This window comes from Primulina huaijiensis, unplaced genomic scaffold (genome assembly GCF_012295235.1).
Source record: "Primulina huaijiensis isolate GDHJ02 unplaced genomic scaffold, ASM1229523v2 scaffold29509, whole genome shotgun sequence".
NCBI classification, from domain to species: Eukaryota; Viridiplantae; Streptophyta; class Magnoliopsida; order Lamiales; family Gesneriaceae; genus Primulina; species Primulina huaijiensis.
Genome location: NW_027357014.1, coordinates 246,451 through 267,425, shown reverse-complemented (window position 1 = coordinate 267,425; position 20,975 = coordinate 246,451). Strand labels below are relative to the sequence as shown.

The window sequence follows — 20,975 nt, the reverse complement described above, 5'->3', positions numbered from 1 at the left end:
AATATTTATTTTGAAAATTTTTTATTTTTAAAACAATTGTTTATTTGATTTATTCAATATTTTTTATTTTTTTACAATTTGACATTCAAATCTAAATCATATTTATGAGGGAGATTTTGTTATTATGTGTTTAAATTAAAATATTTTTTAATTTTTTTTAAAAAAAAAATTCAAAATCGGGTTATTCAGGTTGATCGGGTTGATTCGGATTCGGATTCTGGTTTGGGTTGAGTGTTTTCGAGTTGGCTCGGGTTCGGGTTGGACAATTTTTGAATAGTATTAATGCTCAATCTGACTCAATCCATCCGAATTGACACGCTTACCCAATATGAGATGCTACACTTCGGATACTAACCCAAAGACAACGCACCTGAGGATTCATGTNTATCCATTTTCTTATCTTGAGATGAATTAAACGACTTTAATTTTGTTTTCACTCTTCTTTCCAAGTCATACCTTGTAGATAGCAAACTTTATGTGGAGCATGCGGATGTCGCCAAAATCCAATGTACATGAACCAACTTAACGGGGAACAGAAAATAGTTCATCTTCTTATAATAAATCAGAATAAATTTGTCTTTATGTGTTTATTTTATTTAACTTCATAAATTAGCTTAAAGGACGATGATTGTTCAAGTCAATATATACAATTCTCAGAACTTGAGTTAATCGATGTAAGACATCAAACACACTCAAGTCAAGTCCATACACACAGTTCATATGAACTTAATTTAACCGATTATGACATTCTAACATACTCCTTCACGCTCATATGGATGAATATTTGGAGCGTGAAATTTATCAGACTAAATCCACCCGATTTGCGATATCTAACATCACACATACATATTGAACACTCATATTAGTTTAAAGGATAATATGAATAAACCACATCAATCTATATACCTCATATTATCCTTGAAACATGAAACTTCCAATTGACCCATATCTCCCATGTGAAAATATATATAGAAATATAGGGTTGGATGAAGAAATAATAAACTTAATCACGGGATCAATTTTTTAACGGGTATTGATTAATACGTTGGAAATCGAAAATTTTTTGTCTACTTGAAAAAACAAAAAACCCCACTAAACAATATATTTAATTAGATTTCCCCTAAACGCTAAAAATAATTATTTTTTTGGTCGCCAACCGATTAGAAAACAGATGAAATGATGAATTAGTACATATTTTTTCAAAACTAATAATATGTGTTCGATCCACGGTAGATTTAAGAGTGGAAAAATGGTATCTTTAAAAATAAATTATAAAATTCTAATTTTTTTTTTTAAAAAAACCCATATATTTGTCTGTTTCTTGGTGTAATGGCTGCCTAATCAAATTTATATTTCTTAAATACAATTCAATTAAAAGGTTTGAATATTATTATTTGGATCATTTTGTTTGATAGAAGTAGATAAGTAAGCTAATTAAGTTTTCGAAAAGAATTTCTTCTATGTTTCGAGCTAGCTCGATAAATTTGATGAGTTTGAGCTCGAATATTAAAAAATTGAATAATATTCGTATAAAACATATATATCGGGTTGAAACAACAAATAAAATGTCTGGGATTAATTTTGTTATCTGGGTTAGGCTTTGGATCATTGGGCCACATTCGATCCAATAAAAAACAATATGGGTTAATAAAGTTTTGGGCCAAACCCATGTATTGATGGGTTAATAATGGTTTAGATTATATTTGAATTAATTTTTAAATTTATGTAACTTAGAAGCATATGCTACCCAAAATCCTCCCATTTTTTCTCACTGGGAAATCCACTCGGACGTTGTTGCTCATTGTTTTCTTTATTTGTACTAGTTTTTAAATTACGTATAATTTGGTAATATTGTTGGCATATACATAACTTCGCTCATTGTTATTTTTTTGTGTCTCAAGAAAAATATAATAATTTGATCCAATTTAGCTGGGATCCATAGTAGGGGAGTCGAAAATGGCGAAAAAGTTAAGGCTCGAATTCGGCTTGAAATAAATATATTCGAGGTTGAGTTCGATTCGAAACTCAAATTTAAATTTTGTGTTCGATTTCGATTCGAATAAAGGTTCGGGTTGGAGTTGGGCTCGAAAGACTCGAAATCTATTTATTTAATAAACTTATGTTATATTAATAAATATCAAGGTTAGTGAGAGGCTTTCGTTATGCAGGTGACAATCGCCATCCTAACCCTAAATGTTTTCATTATGCAGGTGACAATCGCCATGGCATCTGCTGTTATGGCCAGGACTGAGCAATTGCTGTGGGAGGGGAAGGGGCTCCTATGACCAAATGGGAGTCACAAATGAGGGAAATGCTTCAGAATCTTCTTTCAGACATCCCAATCAAATGGAGATCGGGGCTCAAATACCAGGTACTTGTGGGGGAGTATACCTTTGGCTATAGCCGTCACTGGCCGTATCTTGAGGGGAAAGAATTTGGATTGATGGAAGCGGGTGCTTGAAAGACTACAGGAAGCCGGTGATGTAGTAATGAGTGTCCTTTGTTTAAGCTGCAATCACTTACCATTACATTTGAAGCCTTGTTTTCTTTATCTGGGAGGTCTGCTAGTGGATCAAGTGATGCCAGTGGAGAAACTATACCCATTGTGGATGGCTGAAGGGCTTATACCAAAATAAACTTTGCATGGAAACAGAAGAACGGATGTTGCTGAGGAATATTTGAAGAAACTTATTTTCACAAGCCTGGTTATAGCTGAAACTAAGAACGAGTCAGCTATTAAAAGTTTTAGATCCTGTCAGCTCCAGGGTTTAATGCATTATATATGCATGCCGTTTGGGGTGAAGGAAAACTTTTTCCATGTCACCAATACAAGTTGTGAAGCAGAGATATCATCTTCAGTACATCGAGTTGTCATATATTTAAACTTAAAAGACGGAGACAACGTTTCTTCTTTGAATTATCTGAACCCAACAACATAAAGAGTCCTCATTTATTTTTTGAAACAGATGAGTCTCCACCGGCGAGGAAATGGCCCGTTACTTAAATTGCTAGAAATATTGAATTTACCTGTGGCTAAAGCATGCAGAATGATTATATCAAACGACAATATCTTGAAAGAAAATACAATATTGAGCCATCTATATCCTCCTTCATTTTTTCAAACTATTGCTGGTACACGAGATACTATACTGAAGCTGAACGCTTTGATAAGGCGGAAGTTACAAGAGAATTTTAATTCCATGTCATGTGATAGGAACGACCTCCTCGAATTGACACTTCTTCAAACAGTCACAGTTAACATCGCAGTTGAGCTCCCCAAAGACTTGAAAAAGATCATCTAATTTTTTTCAGTAAGAATGAACAGCTGCGTCAATTATCACTAGTTGTTAAAGACTTTGATTGCTATTACTCGAAAGAGAGGCTCTCGATTTTGGAACATTGTGGGATTCGACCCCTCTTCATGATTTGCATGTCGAAGGTCACATCAAGAAACTACGAACCCAATTATGGACTATTCGAGAGTGACCGAGATTGTGTTTTATGAATCTGAATTCGACAGTGACCCAATGCCAATACTGGGGCGCCTTCGTGATCCAAGGAGTCGTGTTATGAGAAACGATGCATTCATAGTTGATCGCATGGTGTGTTGTGAATCAGGATTCTGGCAACTGAGACGCTTGGAGCTTATAAATTTGAGGCTTTTGGAGGATTGGGGTAGTGGAGAAAGGTGCAATGGCAAGTCTTTCTGTTTTGGTAATCAAGGACTGCAACAAATTAGCAATGGCCCCTATTGAATTGATGAATACGAGAACTCTGAATGAATTAAAGATTATATAATTGTATCAGTGCCTAAAGACTTCGAAGAAACTATTGGGATGACCTTCCAACTAACCAGCGACCATTTTTTGGACGTAGGATGATGATAATTGAGGATTGCATAAACCGTTTGAACCAATGTAAGAAACGTTACCATACTTGGAAGTTTCTTAAGCCTTCCCTGCCATTCGGGGCCAGAGTAATCAGTGATTTGGAGCTTCACAAAGTAGAGATGCTTGGTAACAACGTCCTCGCATCCGAGCCTTCTCAGTATTCCGTGCAACTTGTCTCTATTTTGTTGAGTTCCAAGAATAACCCTTTCCTTGGCAAGAAGCTGGACGTCTTTCGGTGTGCGAATAATTTCGCTCATAAACTGAATGCAAGCTCTCGTTGATGTTTTTCTATCGAAGGTTGATTCATCTCATAAAATTTATTAAGTCTTGGGGTACGATCTCCGCATCAACTGTGACTTTTATGTGAGGCAAGTAGAGACGAGCGCCGATAAAGCTTTCTTGAAGTAAATTCCTCTGCTCCCCACGTTTCGACCATCCTTGCTAATTTTCTGTTTGATTTTGATACCTTTCTGTCTCAACTTGGTAGCTTTTAGAATTCTTCTTTGATCATCTACAGCAGCGCCAGTGTTCCGCACCCATTGGCTTCCAAATCAAAATCATCGTCATCATCTGATTCATCCCGTTCAGGTTTAGGACCAAGAACTAGGTCTCGGATGGCCTGGAATCGCAAGGGCGGTGGTGCTTATCCGTGACTACTCTTCTAGAACTAATTGGAGGAAAAAGCAACCATCTTGCACCATTATCCAACGGAAATCGGACCTTTTGATCTCTCCAAGGTTATCATCGTAAGCCTCGCGTGCTTCGTCTTGTATTCCCCTTACTGCAGCCATGTAGGCGCTGATGACTTCCGATTCATTTTCTGGGGTCGTTCCTAGAAGATGCTGCCAGGCCTGCTTCTTGGAGGCCGACTGATCGAATGGAACATCGGTGTCATACAAGGGGCTAAATCTGACGATTGTGGAAGGATTTAACTCTTTTCTCTGAGAAATGGTCTCTTCGATCTGCGGCAGGTTTTGGTTCAAATCTTGCAACCTGATATCTTAGAGTGCCCGGGGTGATCTTCCAGGATTTTCTGCCGATGATTTGACCTCATCTACTTCCTCCTTATCATCGCCAAAGGATGTAGATTGCTTTAACTGGACGATGAATCTCCAGTTTCTTATACAATTCATCTAGAATACTCTATATGTACCAAAATGGTGGCAGCTGCGGAAACGAACTTGGTTGTTGAGAATCTTGATTGGTTGGACTGACCAAGCCGGAAAGGGGCTACACTGACGATGGTCGGATTTATTTTAATTTTCCATCAGCTTAATTGGACTGTGCACTGCATCAACAAGAAGCGACCATTCGTGATATTTTCTTCGTCTTTCTGCGACAAGCTTCTTGAAGAAATATTGGCCCGGTCGTTTAATAATATTAATTATGAAAATTTATAATGAATTTTAGCGTTGATTTTTTTTATTGAACTTGCTTGTAATTATTTAGAGTGATTTCTTCATTAGAGCAACTATTTTGCAAATTACCATGATCTAGAATATTTATTGTTGCAGCAGGAATAAGCTGTGTATTTTTAGATTTTGATATCCTATATATTTTAAAATTAGTATTCGTAATTGTCTGAAAACCGATGGGATGTAATTATATAAGCTTATACACCTCGATTTCCTGTCATCTCGTTCAATACTGAATCAAAAATTATTTAGTGTTCAAACCATGTAGTAGTGCTACTGTTTTGTTCTTGAATTTAAACTCCTGATACAAGAACTTAAACTTGAGATATATATATATATATATATAACACAAGCCATAGGAATTGAATTATCAAGTACAATGATAATAATAGACATAGAAAAAGAGCATCCCCAAACCCTGGTCTAGCCATGTAAAAACTAGCTAAATAACCAGACGGGGCAACCTAATACACCATTCCAACTACCTTTGAACACAAAGAATTATTGAAGGAACTGCCTCCTGCAAATGCCAAAAACTTCATTGCAGGAAATAAAATAATATGGTGAACTCGATTTTCGAATTTATAATGAAGACCAATCAATCTCGTACGAAGGGTACTTCTCCAAGTAGGCCATTTCCCAGTCGGGTTGCTCCTCCTCCGCAAATCCTTGAAACATCAGATCCGATACGGGAGACCCACTTGACTCGTCACTGTCCGCCGCCGCAGCTGCAACCGCTTTCTTCGTCCTGGAACTCTTTGATTTCTTGGTATCAATTTTCTTGCCTTCTGCAAGGCTCTGGCAGATGGTTTCCAGCTTGGCGTCGACGCTAGCATGGAGAACCTGGTACTCCCCTAAACTCTCACCGATATGGGACCCACTGTGTCGAAGATGTGGAAAATTGAGCTTCGCGAGGTCTCCTCTCAGCTTGTACGCCGCCTTGTCATAAGCCAGCGCCGCCTCCTCCGCTGTGTCGAAGGTACCAAGCCACAACCGCGAACGGTTCTTCGGCAAACGGATCTCCGCCACCCATTTTCCCCAGTGACGTTGCCTGACTCCCCGATATAGCTTCGTGGGCTTTGAGGGTGTGGCGCCCACTGGGTTCATAGAGACTGGACTAGAGCCATGAATCATCATATCCTGGGCCTGATATAGACCCGAAGCCATCTGGGCTTGTATTTCCTCCATTTGTGCTTCGCTTATTGGGTTGAGTCCAATAGACGGATACCGTTCGGTTAGCCCAGTTTGGTAATGATGGGCCCCTGACAGCCCATTCTCTGGATAGTCAAGCTGGTCAGAGGGGAAATAAGAATTGTAGGAATAGGAACTGGAGGTGGAATCATAGTAACAGTCGTCATTAGTTGAAGTAGAAGAATAAAAAGAAGAATTAGAAGGAAGATTTGAAGACCGAATTGAGGAAGAACTTTTCATAAAAGGTTCAAGTGCTTCCATCAACTCATCACCCCTAAAGGGCTCTTCTACGGTAGCCGCTGCATTGTTCCAAAAACCCATTGCAGCTGCCATTAAATTCGTTCCTCTTCTTTAACGTATAAAAATATTTTCTTACAATTGAACTAGAAAAAAGAAGACCTGTTTCTTAGGTAAAATTAAAGAACAGGAGGTATTTTACAAACACAAGTAGATAATATGAACAAAGATTGCATTTTTTTCTTGAAAAAAAAAAATAAAGGACACTAACGAATGAATATTCAAATTTTTTTTTTTGTTATTTTTCTTGAATATATGAAGGAATAAAGTGGATTTCGAAAATAGACAACCCCTTATATCCCGTGTCTAAAGTAAAAAAAACCAGTCTTGAGGGAACAACTAATAAGCCTCAAAAGATTATCAAACAAAAAACAAAAAGAATAAATATCAATTACTTAAACAAAACAACAGATTTTAGCTGATTAAAACGACAGAAGACCGAACAAAAGAAGCAGAGATCTCGCTCCGAAAACACCTGGCTTTCTTGAAAATCTTGTTCTAAGTTTGCTTAGAGTTCATCAATCTACAGAACGGAAGAACTAAAAACAAACCCATAAATCAAATCCTTGAAAAACAGATGATTTACAGAAAGGGATCAAAGACGAGGGGCAAATGAGAAGGGGGGGGGAGGAATACAGAAGGTGAAGTGTGTGCAAATGAGAAGAAGAAGAAATGTGAAGTATCTCTCTCTTTTAACTCACTTTTTGCTTTTTTCTGCCGTTCGTCCCTTCACTTGCCTCTCATTATATAATGGTAGACACTCCATTCATTTTCACACTCAACCGCCTCGTAATTAGTGAGATACTAAAATTTAATTGTAACCAAGATTCAAAATTAATCTACCACTTTCTATCCACGTCAAAGATGAAATAATATTATTCCAACTTAATAGTAAATAATTCAAAGAAATATAACAATAAAATAAGGGAAATTTCCAAGGATTTTAAATCGATAATACCTAATCGCCATATTATATTATTAATATTATAATAATCAAAAGCTTAAACTTTGTCCAAATTTTGCGGTGCGTATTGCAAGATTTTGTCAGGTTGCCTTTAGCCAATGAAAGTCCAACACGTGGCAGTTGCTTCAATTGGCAGGTGTCGTCTGTTGACTTTCGTGCCATTGGGTTCACACACACATTGCTGCCTTTCGTTGTTGCTTCTCTTGTCGTTTTCAAAAAAATATTATTATTATTTATTTATTATTTCCCTAGAAAACTATTGAATGCTCGTTCCGTTCAGGAATTTTGTAAAATTATTCAAACTCACCATCAAAACATAATTACAAAAAAAATTATTATTGAGTTTCCAAAGTATAAAATTTCCTGCTTAGGGATTAAGATACCGTTTAGTTCAACTTTACATTAAAAAGTATTATTTTCGTAATAGATCAAATTACCATTATTATATTAAAAATTATTTATTATATGAGATCAAACATATAGTTTGTATCTAAAATGAGGACAATAAATGCACCGATAAACAAAAGTTTCTTAATCTATCAAATTAAAGACGACTTAAGCAGAGAAATCTTACAGAAGGCAACATTAATTTCAATGGAGACGTATCCAAATTTTGACCCAAAAAATATTTATCTCATAAGATGGTAAAAGTTGAAACCTTCAAGAGAACATGCAACTAATTCGAGGAACAAATTGTTTCCATCGGTGGTTAAAAAAAAACAAAAAATCGTAGGCCATATATAAATGGCTCCCCCGTTGGAGTAAAACTTTCGTGTTATGATTATTTATGTTTACTTACAAGAAATAGAATAATAAAATTAAAGTAGCGTGTTTGAATTGTTAGAGTAAGTGAGTGTTTAACCGATATTCAGGAGTTCGATATCAAAATAACACCTTATTCGGTGAACTTGTCCAATGCGATTTATCTTAATAATATGGTTTACAGAATAGTCTAAAAAGTTTACTCAATACATATGCAGTTTAAGTCACACAATGTAGACATACAGTATTTGGTAGACATACAGTATTTGTTTATTCCTTTGACTGTGGTGTGATTTTTTTCTTTGGAAATGTCACTAAACATTAATGTTATGAGATTAATTAATAATAATTCGCAATTATCGATTTCATTTAACTAGTAATTCATAGGATAATCAATAATTTATACTTCGGCTGAATTCAATGTTCTCACGAACATTTTAATTTTTTTAAAAAACCCACGTTCATAAATATTCCTAAAGGATAGATTATTTTATTTATGTACTAATTGTGTGTGTACGAAGCAACCAGCTACCTGATTTTCAACCAAGAAAATTGAATCTAATCTTTCCTTTTGACCGAGATAGAATATTCGTTTATTATTCTCTCGGCGGGACCTGCGGCGGAGAACGGCTGAAGTAATACTCAAAACACGTGGTTCACACGTGTACCGCCATAATCTTCGGCTTGAATCCCCGGCGACACTTGCTGAATATATTATATATCCCTTCCCCATATGCCAAGTCACATAATTTATGAGAAGTTGATTCAAATATTGAAATTATTTATGTATTTATTATTGATTTTAAAAATTGAAATTAAATTTATTATTCACCTAATCTTAACATTTGATCAAAAGGGCACGCGTTTACCCGTGTCACGTTTTTTTAAGAATGAATAAATTATTTCGTAGGATTAATGAATCGCTGGTTGGATGAATTAACTCGAGGAGTATCGAACAAATGTAAGGTTTTGCCTGAAGTTGACGTCTTTTCAGACAAAAAAGAAGTTACTGATGATTTTAATGACTTTCATGTAATATAATTTAATATAATAGAAAAAAAATTTAAAAATATTATAGTATAATCTCAGATAGTATATGAATCAAAAAAATTTTATTATAAAAATATCCCGCCGTTGGAATTGATTAGGGAGCAGGTTTGACGCAGGCACGTGTAAGGGTGAATAATATACATTGATTTAACTAAATAAATGAAATTTCAGTCAAAACTTCACGTGATGTACTGAAATAATGTTTTCTCAATTAAAGAAGATGCATGCATGAATTCAAATCATATACAATTCCTCTCGTACATTGTATTAAAACGAAGAATTAAATTAAATCGGTTGAGTATTAGTTAATTTTGAATCAACTTTAGTCCCAGGGAAGAAATTTCGTTATAATGGTTATTTAATGTGTGTGTATTGTATCTACACTGATTGAAGAAGCGGATCCAATGAAACGAATACATAAAACAAAATTCTTCATTAAACAATATGGTGGTTCATTTGATGAAATAGGTAAACATTTGACCAATAATCATAATGAGTTCGACTTGATCGGACGAACTTGTCACATAATATTTGTTCACTGTGATTTAATTGACTAATATGATTTGTAGAATATTGCGTTAGTCTGAAATTTTACTCAACGTTCATCGAATACTAACGGTTGTGACTTGTGAATTCTCCCATTATTAAAAAAATAAATAAATAAAACTCTTCATTAAATGCCAAACTGTTGAAGAGTTTTATATTTTATTTCATCATTTTTTAAGCATTAGCCGAGGTTTTAAATTATTTGAAACAAAAATATACTTGAGAGCCCGATCGTGAAGAATACTCCCATGTTTTCAAATAAATCGAACTAGATAATACAATCTTATTTCATTTTTAGGTGAAATTTGGGAGAATAATTTTGGTCGAATTTTTTTTTAGAAAAAAGTATACGTAAATTAATTATAACGGAGATGTTTGGTTTTTTTTAAAAAAAATAATAAAAAGTTTAACTGGATTAGTTTTTAACTGCTCGTTTCACAAATGTACGAAGAATTTGAACTCTGACATTATTACAAAATTTTTGTATTTCGATTCGAAGTTCGAAAATGAATCAGAAGTGTAGGGCTTGAATTGATTCAAATTTGAGGACAATTCGTTTAGGTCATACCTCGTTGTCGAGTATTTATATAAAATGTTTTAATGTATTGTTCAAACTCAAATAGATAAGCCGATAATGTTTGAAAATAAATCAGAATTTTAATGTTTGAAATTCAGAAAACCAGAGTTCACCTAACCAGGAAAGTTGGTTGAGTTAGTTAACGCAAAAGAACGTGCCTTTGTTGATGATGATAATAATTATTTATTTATTTTATATAAAATTTCAAATTGTCCAATTCAATTAGGAGGCGATGTTGAAATTTTTCTCATTTGATTTAAATAAATAATTTCTTTCCCGGAGGTGTTGGAGCTCAGCTGGTTGGGTGTCAAATGGGGTCCTCAATTTTTATTTTTATTTTTATTTTTATTTCAAGACCCAAATTCGTATAACTTCACTTATTTATTATTATCAAATTGAATAAAATGATGTTTTCGGCAACGCAGTAATATTAATATTATTATTAACCATGTATAAAAATCAGTTATACATTTTTGAGTCAATGAATTATCCGCAGTCGTAGTAAATTTTCTCTTAAATTTTGTTATAATCACAATAATAATTTTAATATTGTTGAAAAATTGGTTTCTGAATGACAAGCTTGATCACTTGGACCAATATTCTAGGTGATTGGTTTATAAAAATAAATGCTTAAATGTGGAAGAAGAAGTCTATATATTTTAATTAGATTTTTAAATAGGAGCTTGATTTTTTAAATATAAAATCTTATATTTGCATATTTTTGAAGTAATTACAGTAAGTNAACTAATATGAGGAGGCGCTCTCTACTCTCGTCTAGTCTTAGTCTTGGAAATTCAATTTGTACATCATCGAAATTCAAACAAGCACATTCGGACAATTGTACATTGCATTCACACTGTCCTAAAAGCAAACGAAAGAAGTACTAAAAATATGGACATACATTACAACCATTGATTAAGACTACAATATTTGCTCTTTTCTGAGTACAAAAAATCACTCAGTAAAAATAGCTTTAAAAATTACACACTTTTGTCACCGACTCCCAAAATACATGTAAAAAAACAAAACAAAACAAAACAAAAGTTCAAAAAAATAAAAACAAGATGGACATAATATACAAAAATATTGTGCACCTACTATTTCAAGACTCAGCTAAACTAAAACATGCAGTCTGAGTAAGGGTCGTAACGTCTTCGATTTAACTCCAATAAGCTGCCATACGTTCTATCGGAAACTCCCACAAACAAAGCTTCAGTATCAGGACTGAAGGAAATTCCTGCAATTTCTCCAAACAGATCGATCTCTTGACCCCTAGAGTAGTCGGAACTAGTGTCAAAGATGTGAACAAAGTCTGCTGGTTCAGCCATCGCCATGAAACGGCCATCTGACGTGAAACGAATGGTCCTGATTGCACCCATTCTTCCTTTAAGTATGGCAAATGACTCTGATAAGTTTCTTATGTCCCATAATCGGCATGTAGTGTCCTGGTTTCCAGTAGCCAGGACCTGGCCGTTTGGATGCCAAGCAGATGCAAACGAATAATCAAGGTGACCCTTTAGATTGCTAACAACCTGCATCATGAGTCGAGTATTGTCAAAACTAAACTGAATCATAAACCTCAAACTAATGTCAAAGGCGAGTCACAGTAAGACTGACCTTGCCCGATTGTGCGTCGGCAATCAGACATTCTGCACTGTCTCCAAGCACGGCAAGAAATCTGCCATCGGGACTGACAGACGTATTCTGCAATCAATGGATAGAAGTTACCATTAGTTGCTTGCAAGGCAAAGTTAGATGTTTCTCAGTATCTTTTCACTTACATTTACAGACCACGGGAAGATAAACTGATTTAGACACACAAAATTTGACGCATCGAAGACCCTGACTTGAGCATCATTGTTTGCCGCCATAACTCTTGTTGAACCACTGTCGAAAAAATTTACCAAATACCGTCAAAGATGCTGGCCTCAAATAACAGAAAAGGTAATATTTGCTATCAAATGCATTGATTACCTAGGATTGCGAAAAATGTCCACTGCATTGGTAATGGCATTCTCGTCGGTTGATATTTTTGTGGCAAATGCAACTTCAGGTTGATCTAGATACTGCCAAAAAATGTAACAAGTATAAGCTTATGTAACTCTTTGATTACAATGGCAAACAATTTGTTTAATTTCTCAAAATAAGGTAGCCAGCAATCCTACCTTGCAGATAAGCTCTCCTTGAAAACCACCAGCCACCATCAGATTGTCCTTAACAGTCATGGTGCTTATCTGAACCCTTTTCACGGTTTGACTATTAGGATGTTTCTGCATGCAGACTAATACATTCAATACTCCGAAATCTCATTAAATTCATGATATACACGACAAAATAGCTGGAATGAGGGGACTCACCAAGGCTGGCACGATAGGTTTAGCAGCATTAAGAACCTCTTTACCTCTCCTAAGCAGAGGAGACCAGTGCATTACAGAATAGTTTTGCATAAGATACACATCATGTTTGGAGGTTGCCCATAAAAGATTCCTCAACTGAAATGTAAGAAGATCCAGTTAAAAGGTGCTTAAAGTTTATAAAACCATGAATCATACAGAGAATCAAGTAAAGTCCAGTCAAGATGGTACGACAAGGAAACAGAGATTAAAAATGTTATCAGAAATGAAATGAATAAACAAAACGCTCCAGATCTAAAGAGTCTAAACAATGAAACACTGAAAATATAATTTAACGAGAGAATTATGATTGATAAACCCAACGAAAGGACTCAGCAAACATAGATACAAAGACAGAACCATTTTCCAGAACAGTAATCTTTTCATTGACTCCCTTATGTTCCAATGTTAGAAGATTAGGAAAGGTGGTAACACACCATTCAAAACTAAAAGAATACCTATGGGTCAATATTACGCACAAAAACTCAAACTTAAGCTGTTTTATCGTCAAATCACTTCACCCTATAAAACTATGGTCACTGCTGCTTTCATTTTAAAGTGGCGCAAGAAAACAACAGAAATGAACCAGGTCAAATGTGGTTGGTTGGTTAAAAAATATTAAAAAACCAATGATGAGTCGTTTATGATGAAACACAGGTTAGATACGACCCATCATCAGCAGCAAAATTTGGCAACAACAAGAGAAGGCACAAAACCAAACATCGCAGAGACAAAATAATAAATACGCAACAGAAATGACACAGTCCACAATAATAATCGTTGACAGAGAGCAAAAATGAAAGACATCTATGCGCCTAAGCAAATTGTCAATGAAAAGGCTGTTAGTTTCGTTCCGCACAATGATCGCAAACGCCTCTCGACATTGCTCTAGTAAAGGAGCAATAAGAGAAAAATCATGAAATGTTGGGTATTGAAAACCTACAAGATGAAAGTTCAAAACACTTTCGCAAATTATAACCACACATGGGTACTCAATTATAAATTAAACAAATTGTCTAATCCTCGTAACAGATTCACCCAACAGAGGAGAAAAACAAGGGTATGCCAACTAAGAACCAATAAAAAAACGTGTGTTTTGAGTGCTTAGCATGCATACCAAACCAGACTTGCGTAAAGAACAAAAGAAACATAATCCTAAAAATCAACACACGCATATACTATGTCTCTTAATGATCAAATCTCCTATCATACCATACGAAAACGAATCCATGTCTTGCTGGTGCTCAGACAAAACTGCAATCTGCTGAAATAAATATAAAATAGCAGTTCGATAAACTAAGAAGGAATAAGAATATAACAAATGCATTTCAAGAAAAAATTGTCATATACTATAGTCTTGCATGTCACATGGAAACAGATATTTGTAAATGCTGGTGCTTCAAAGTAACACCAACTAATCTATCAAATACTCCAACATATTAACAAAATAATATGAGTTGAAATAGGATTTAACTTTGTGAAAATGAATTCGATGAAAAACATCGTTAATCTAGGACAAATGCAAAACAAAATGTCATATCTCAAGGCTGTGCATAGTGCAGTAAAGTAAAATGAAGATAAAACAAAATCAACAAGAACAAAGGAACCCCGGTAAATATAGACAGAGACCAAAAAGGGCATTAGCTCCCATATCTGAGAGCCAAAAAACACGATAATTCGTATTTCATACACGGCACTCACTAGGTTATTCACCTCCGACTCCTTCACTCGGTGTCAGGTTTAACTCATGGTTAAAAACTATAAATATAGAATAGCACTCGAGTTGTCTCACAAATTACCCAGAGCATGCACCAGTCATATCTTACAGTCAAGAATGTTCTGAAGATATTGTTGTGCTGTAGCACGCTATTGAATTAAAACGGGCATTTTATAAAGGCAAGCCTGTATTCTGTATAGCTACCAATTTTTATATATTGGTAAAGCCAAGTTATTCACCACATGCGTCGATTACCGAAACTTGGTTCATAAATCTTTTGGTTAGACAGCGTGGCAACAAACATTCAATATTGTACCTTCCAAGAATCTTCTAAAATAGGTATTATTCAAGCGACTCTTGGCAAGTGTTAATCATCTGCACAAAAAGGATTCTGTGAATACGAGCCCAGCTCAATGCTGCTAGAACTGGGCAGAAACAAAATCGCCAATCAAATTAAAATTATCCCATTGAGCTATTATATCGGGAGGGGAGAGGTTAATGCCGTCACAATTCTTGTCACTCCCTCAAAAGCTGATAAAGAGAATTATCTGAAAAATTCTTGAGCGTTTTTTAGAGCAACACCTCGACTGGCAAAAGCCCCTACACGACTGGCAAAAGCCCCTAACTTCATCAGAAGCAAAGATAGTAGCATACATAAGTCTTTGTCATGGAATTTTCATGGGACAATGCTAACAAACATCAAGTGAGTGAAAATCCTATGGACTTCGAAATAAAAACAGCATTCATAAAGTCCATACCTTCAAAAAATCTTTACGTGCTCAGCTAGAGATGCAGGGAAGAAATTAAGCAATCAAACATCAGTCTATGCTCTGAAAAACTAAGTCCTTGAATCACACGGATAAAGAAACGGAAATAACAGAGAGAAAAGTCAAACCGATAAACAAACCACAATAGTGACTCTATTTTAGCAAGGGCTCAAGGCCAGTAAAGCATGCCGGAGCTTGAAATGTTTAAAAGATGTAAAAGGATGCGATGCAAAGATTGTGATGCGGGTGAGGTATCTCATTAGACTTCGAACGACAGATTTATTTGACAATCACAAAACAGATCAATTTACATTGATTTTTCAAAAATCAATTTGAGAAGCGTATGAGCGTTAATTGAAGCACGTATGAGCGTGTTTTTAAATATTAAAAATGACTTACTATCAAAAGATTTAACATAATAGAAGATGAGAAGGCTGGATATAAACGTACCTGAAAATGTACTATTGTTGATTTCACAAGCCTCGTGTTGAATTGAAACTTGTAGAAGTTGTGGTCTTTCTCCACTTCTTTACACTCCTATCATTTTTTTTCCATATTAAAAGTCCATCAGAATACAAGAGATGAAAGTGAGACTCGTATACAAAGAAGAAGTGTGAAAACCATCTCGTGGAGATATTCCACCAGAAAAATACAATACCTTCTCAAGGTCTTCGTGGGGGAGCGAAAGATTCTCGTAGTTCTTATATTGCTTCAATCTGGATTCACGATATTTCTCTCTAGTAAAATTCAGCCTCTCCCATGGAATACCCTGTATATCTTTACCATTCTTAGCTTCTAAGGCCGATGTATCAGTCTTCGGCTTACTCTGTTGAACAAAAAGAAGTCACTATCGTCGAATATTTTCATGTAAAAGAATTAAAAGAAAAGGTAAATTCTCTAGCACTTCCAATATACAATTACTGTACCAGGTTTAAGTTCTTTCAAAGAAACCATAAATATCTCCTCCATCAAAAAATGATATAATTAACAAAATAAGAGAAAAGAAAAGAAAAAGGCGTGAAATTTTAGCACGGAATAAAATTCTTGAATAATGCAGTACCAGTTCGAAGTCGTCGTCAAAGTCGGTGTCGACGGAATCATCATCAAAGAAAGTGCTCCCGCTTCGAGGAGAAAAGCCACCGTCTTCTTCAAAGCTAGTTACATCAAAGTGTTCGTCATCAACATACATCAGCTCATTGTTCTGAAACTGCTCCATCGATATAGAGATCTCTGCACCATATATTACAAATAGCCATGAGAAAAGCTACAAAGCAATTCCAGTTTCAAAAAGTAGTAGTAATAAGAATAAAAAAAATTCCATAAAAACGTATCAATTATACAATATTACAACATAATTGGGAACGAAAAACCCGAATAACAAAGAAAGGCACATCAACGAAGAACAATGATTGCGATTCGCCACTAAATAAAAATAAATTATACGAAATACATCGACCAAACATTCCATGCGCTAAACCTCCAACATACAAAACAAAAAAATCGTACGAAAAAATCAAGCATAAAACAAACAAATTCTCGGAAATTCAATAGATTACCTCAAGAAAAGGCCACCAATCAAATCAAAGAAAATAAATTTCCAATGATTTCAATGATTAACTGCTTGAATTTTCGATTTTCAGAATATTTCGGTCGAGAATTATGAAAAGAAAAAGGAAATTTCTGGAGAATTGGAGGAAATTACAGAGACAAGAAAACGAAGAGAGGACTTTTTTGCTGTGATTGTAGACGAGCAAGAACCTAAAACCCTCTGTCCGGTACTTATAGATGGGTGAGGCTCCTCGTGGGACCCAGTTTTTGTACAACGGAACTTAACCGCCGTTAAAACTCCCGTTTGATCCGGATTCCTTTNTAAAGTTTATTTCACTTATTGCGTTTGATATAATCCAAGAGAATATGATATTTATGGAATATAGAGATATGACTAAAATTATTAAATTATAAATTGTTTCTTTACATAAATTTTACTTTAGGTACAAAATATAATACAATAATAATAGCAGTGTTTTTAAATATATATGTATACACATACACATTGATATTATTCACAAAAGAATAAAACATTGGTTAAAATTTAAGATATCAAATTTGTAACTAATATAATATAATAAATGTATAACCTACACCATTAAAAAATAATAGCTATCTTGTGATACGGTCTTACGGATTTTTATTTGTAATACAGATCAACTATGTCCATATTTACAATAAAAAGTAATATTTTGGCATAAAACGTAATATTTTTCATGAGTGACCCAAATATAATATATGTATCATAAAATTGACTTGTAAAACCATCTCACATGAGTTTTTTTTATTGAAAAATCGCTTTTTCGCATAATTGAACAATATATATTTTTTAATTAAACTAAATTATTGTAATTAAACTTATAATAAAATATTATAAGAATTGTTTGTTATGCATATCGATACTTTTATTTTTTATTAAAACTTCTTAAATTAACATTTTGAAAAAACCTCTCTATACATCAGATTTCAATTTCTTGTGGAAGTAATAAAAGTATTTTCATATTTCAACTTCTATGCAATTTAGTAGTATATTTTAAAAATTGAACAAGAATTTGAGATTTTGATGGAAGAAGATGGTTTTTTTTTTAATGTTTGATTTAAATTTTTTTTTATAAGAAATAGAAATACTGGTATCCATAATTAAATATTGCTTAAAATATTTTTATATTATAATTATTTTTTCAAGTTCAATTATCTTAAATTGTAATTAATGTGTTACTTTTTTTTTATTTACGAATTATCAATATTTTACGTATATAAACATATATTTAAAAAAACAAAGATATTATTGTAGTCGTAAATAAAATAAAATGTATTTAAAGAAACAAATTATAATTTAATAAGTTTAATCATATCTCTATAGGCAAAAACTTGTGTGAGACGGTCTCACGGGTCGTATATGTGAGACGGATCTCTTATCTGGATCATCAATGAAAAAGTATTACTTTTTATGCTAAGAGTATTAATTTTTATTGTGACTATGGGTAGGGTTGACCCGTCTCACAGATTAATATCCGTGAGACGGTCTCACATGAGACCCACTCATCTCTATATTGTAGAAATACTATATTCTCTTGGATTATACTAAGAAGTGGTTAATTTGAGTAATATTTAATATAAAATGTTTAGTTTAGTATGTAAGACAAAGTGTTGAATTATTAATAATTAATTAATTGTGAAATGTAAAAATCTTAATTTGTTGTTTGAAGTCGGCGAAGTGCCCGATTATGCACGTCTCTAAATATTGTGTTGCTAAACCCTAATTGGTTTGGTTTATTCGTGTGCGTGCATATTGTGGAAGTTAATGATTTATGGGGAATATATAAAAAATTTAATATTAAAATATAAATGATTTATTGTTGAACAATTCCTCCCACCCGAGAAAATGAGTTAACGACATCAAACATTGCTTCTTCTTTCAACATTACTGTTGACTTNTCATATTCTTCGTACACTTATTTAACTTTTCAAATTCGTGCTCGGAGATATATGTTATATTTAAATGGATGGATTTGAAATACATATATTTTTATTATAATTTATTGGTAATAATGAAACAGTATATATTAAATCTTAAATTCATGTGTTACTTGTTTACATATTAGATACACAAAGTAGAATGAATATCAAATGACACATGTTAAGATCAAACGTTTCCCATGAGGTAAGCCAAAACGCAAAATTATTTTCTTATACTTGTGACAGCACATTGTGCATCTACTTTTATGCTAATAGGTCGGGATGTTTGCCCATGAGTTTGGAGAGTGCGTATCTGTCTGCTGGTTTTGTCACGTATCCCTTAAAGATCAGTTTACTCTTTCGTTACCGTCGTCTTGTCCCCAACAGAGACAATGTTATCCGTTAAAATATGATGTCAATCTTTTATCAAGCGACGCAATGTCAGCATCTTGACGCACAAAAAATTCTCATGATCTCACTTATCTCAGTATTACTCTAACTCATGTACGTTTAACCCAACATTCTTGTCCAAGAAATATAAAAATATGTTTCTTAAGAGACTTGAGCTCATGAACTTGTTCTAACTTCTGATACTAATTTTTATTATCAAATGCTTATCAATAGATAAAAGCTATAACTATTAACTTAGATGGAACATTATTTTATGTACACACAATGATTTTGAGTAATATATATTTCTAAAAAAGATTGAACTGCTAAAACTGCCCTAACTTATATATAGTAAGTTTGAAATTTTTATTTTGTGGATTAATCATCGTCATCAATACATAAAAATGTAAACAAATGGTCCTAACATCTCTATTGGGAAATAAATAATTATATTTCTACTGAATTAGTTGGCAATCACCATACGTCCTATGTTGGATATTGCTTAAAAATAGTTGTTGATAACAAATTTAATTCATAAAGTATACTCTAGATTGTTGACTATTTCAATATGAATAAATTTTTTTATTATTATTTATATATATATATTATGTGATAAATGCAAATAATTAATTTAGATCTGTATCAACCAAATTTTATATTAAGATAATCTCGATTTTTATCTCACCTGAGTTGATTTTAATAAAGAAGTCATTTAAAAATATTATTTAATATAATGGTAATATCATTCTATTTCAGAAAAATAAAAATAAAAATTTTATTCCAGTTACTATAATAATTGGGCCACGTGTCAAAATATAAAATCGCAGGTCGGTCATGTGCGCTTCTGTGCAATATTCGACCGCGTGGCTTTGGTAACCGACAAAGCAATGCTGCAGTACACTCTTGACGGCGTCAATGGGGGGCGTTAAGCTAAACCGTGGTTAGGGTAGTGGGGTGGTTGGTTCAAAGCCAAGTGGGCTTGCGATGCCAAAATACATAAATAAATATTATTATTGTGACAACCATAATAAATATCACGTTTCTAATTTTTTTTGAGATGGCCAAGTAATCAATATAATATCATGTTGTCATTATTAAAATTTATATATGTCATCTTGGTAAATAATTATAGTTTTTTTTAGAATTACTGAGAAATGGTTTGGTGGTAGACCCGGCCCTTGGCTGGCTCAAATTAAGATCTGGAAGCGAATCGACGGGTGGATCATTGCACAATTTTTTTTTTCCCGAAATTTTTTTCTATAGATATCCCACGCCCCTTCATATTTTTCACATAATTTTCTCACAATCTCTAATTCTCAATTGTTTCTTGATTATCAAAAGAGCAAGTCTCAAATATTGATTTATTGTCCATTGTTGATTTATTTTCATAATTATTCTAATTTCATATTTATACAAATAGCGGAGTCGGAATGAGTCATAGAGTGGCAAAGGAAGGGGAAAATGCATCATCATACCACCTGAGTTCAAGCATCGCGATTTTTTTTAATT

The 20,975-nt window shown here is 33.8% G+C and overlaps 2 protein-coding genes and 1 pseudogene across 5 annotated transcripts; 1 reads left to right on the top strand and 2 right to left on the bottom strand.

Annotated features, from left to right (window-relative positions):
- The first annotated feature begins 2,966 nt into the window (after nt 1-2,966).
- Nucleotides 2,967-5,279, top strand: LOC140967875 (probable disease resistance protein RF9; annotated as a pseudogene).
- Nucleotides 5,280-5,691: 412 nt separating this feature from the next.
- LOC140967909 (ethylene-responsive transcription factor RAP2-13-like) lies at nt 5,692-7,520 on the bottom strand. The gene has a single exon (XM_073428693.1). The coding sequence runs from the start codon at nt 6,827-6,829 to the stop codon at nt 5,888-5,890; it is 942 nt and encodes a 313-aa protein (XP_073284794.1). The 5' UTR covers nt 6,830-7,520; the 3' UTR covers nt 5,692-5,887.
- A 4,053-nt stretch (nt 7,521-11,573) lies between these two features.
- LOC140967895 (uncharacterized WD repeat-containing protein C2A9.03-like) lies at nt 11,574-17,315 on the bottom strand. Of its 4 annotated transcripts, XM_073428667.1 has the most exons (10): nt 17,126-17,315; nt 16,630-16,799; nt 16,228-16,395; nt 16,020-16,106; nt 13,050-13,184; nt 12,858-12,962; nt 12,667-12,758; nt 12,474-12,579; nt 12,310-12,396; nt 11,574-12,224 (listed from the first exon to the last, which is right to left on the bottom strand). In XM_073428667.1, the coding sequence occupies exons 2-10, from the start codon at nt 16,783-16,785 to the stop codon at nt 11,811-11,813; spliced, it is 1,350 nt and encodes a 449-aa protein (XP_073284768.1). In that variant the 5' UTR covers nt 16,786-16,799; nt 17,126-17,315; the 3' UTR covers nt 11,574-11,810. The 4 variants fall into 4 exon arrangements, with proteins under 4 accessions (XP_073284768.1, XP_073284769.1, XP_073284771.1 ...); XM_073428668.1 differs by lacking the exons at nt 16,228-16,395; nt 16,630-16,799; nt 17,126-17,315 and adding exons at nt 14,298-14,349; nt 15,119-15,177 and having other exon boundaries at nt 16,020-16,112; XM_073428670.1 differs by lacking the exons at nt 16,228-16,395; nt 16,630-16,799; nt 17,126-17,315 and adding an exon at nt 14,298-14,349 and having other exon boundaries at nt 16,020-16,105.
- Nucleotides 17,316-20,975: the final 3,660 nt, after the last annotated feature.

Bases quoted from the DNA above. Each gene is read 5' to 3' on its own strand.
- LOC140967909 (XM_073428693.1), bottom strand. From the start codon at position 6,829: ATGGCAGCTGCAATGGGTTTTTGGAACAATGCAGCGGCTACCGTAGAA.
- LOC140967895 (XM_073428667.1), bottom strand. From the start codon at position 16,785: ATGGAGCAGTTTCAGAACAATGAGCTGATGTATGTTGATGACGAACAC. The intron at 12,963-13,049 runs GTGAGTCCCCTC...GTCTGCATGCAG, and splicing joins AACCTATCGTGCCAGCCTTG to AAACATCCTAATAGTCAAAC. The intron at 12,397-12,473 runs GTAAGTGAAAAG...CATTGATTGCAG, and splicing joins TCTTCCCGTGGTCTGTAAAT to AATACGTCTGTCAGTCCCGA.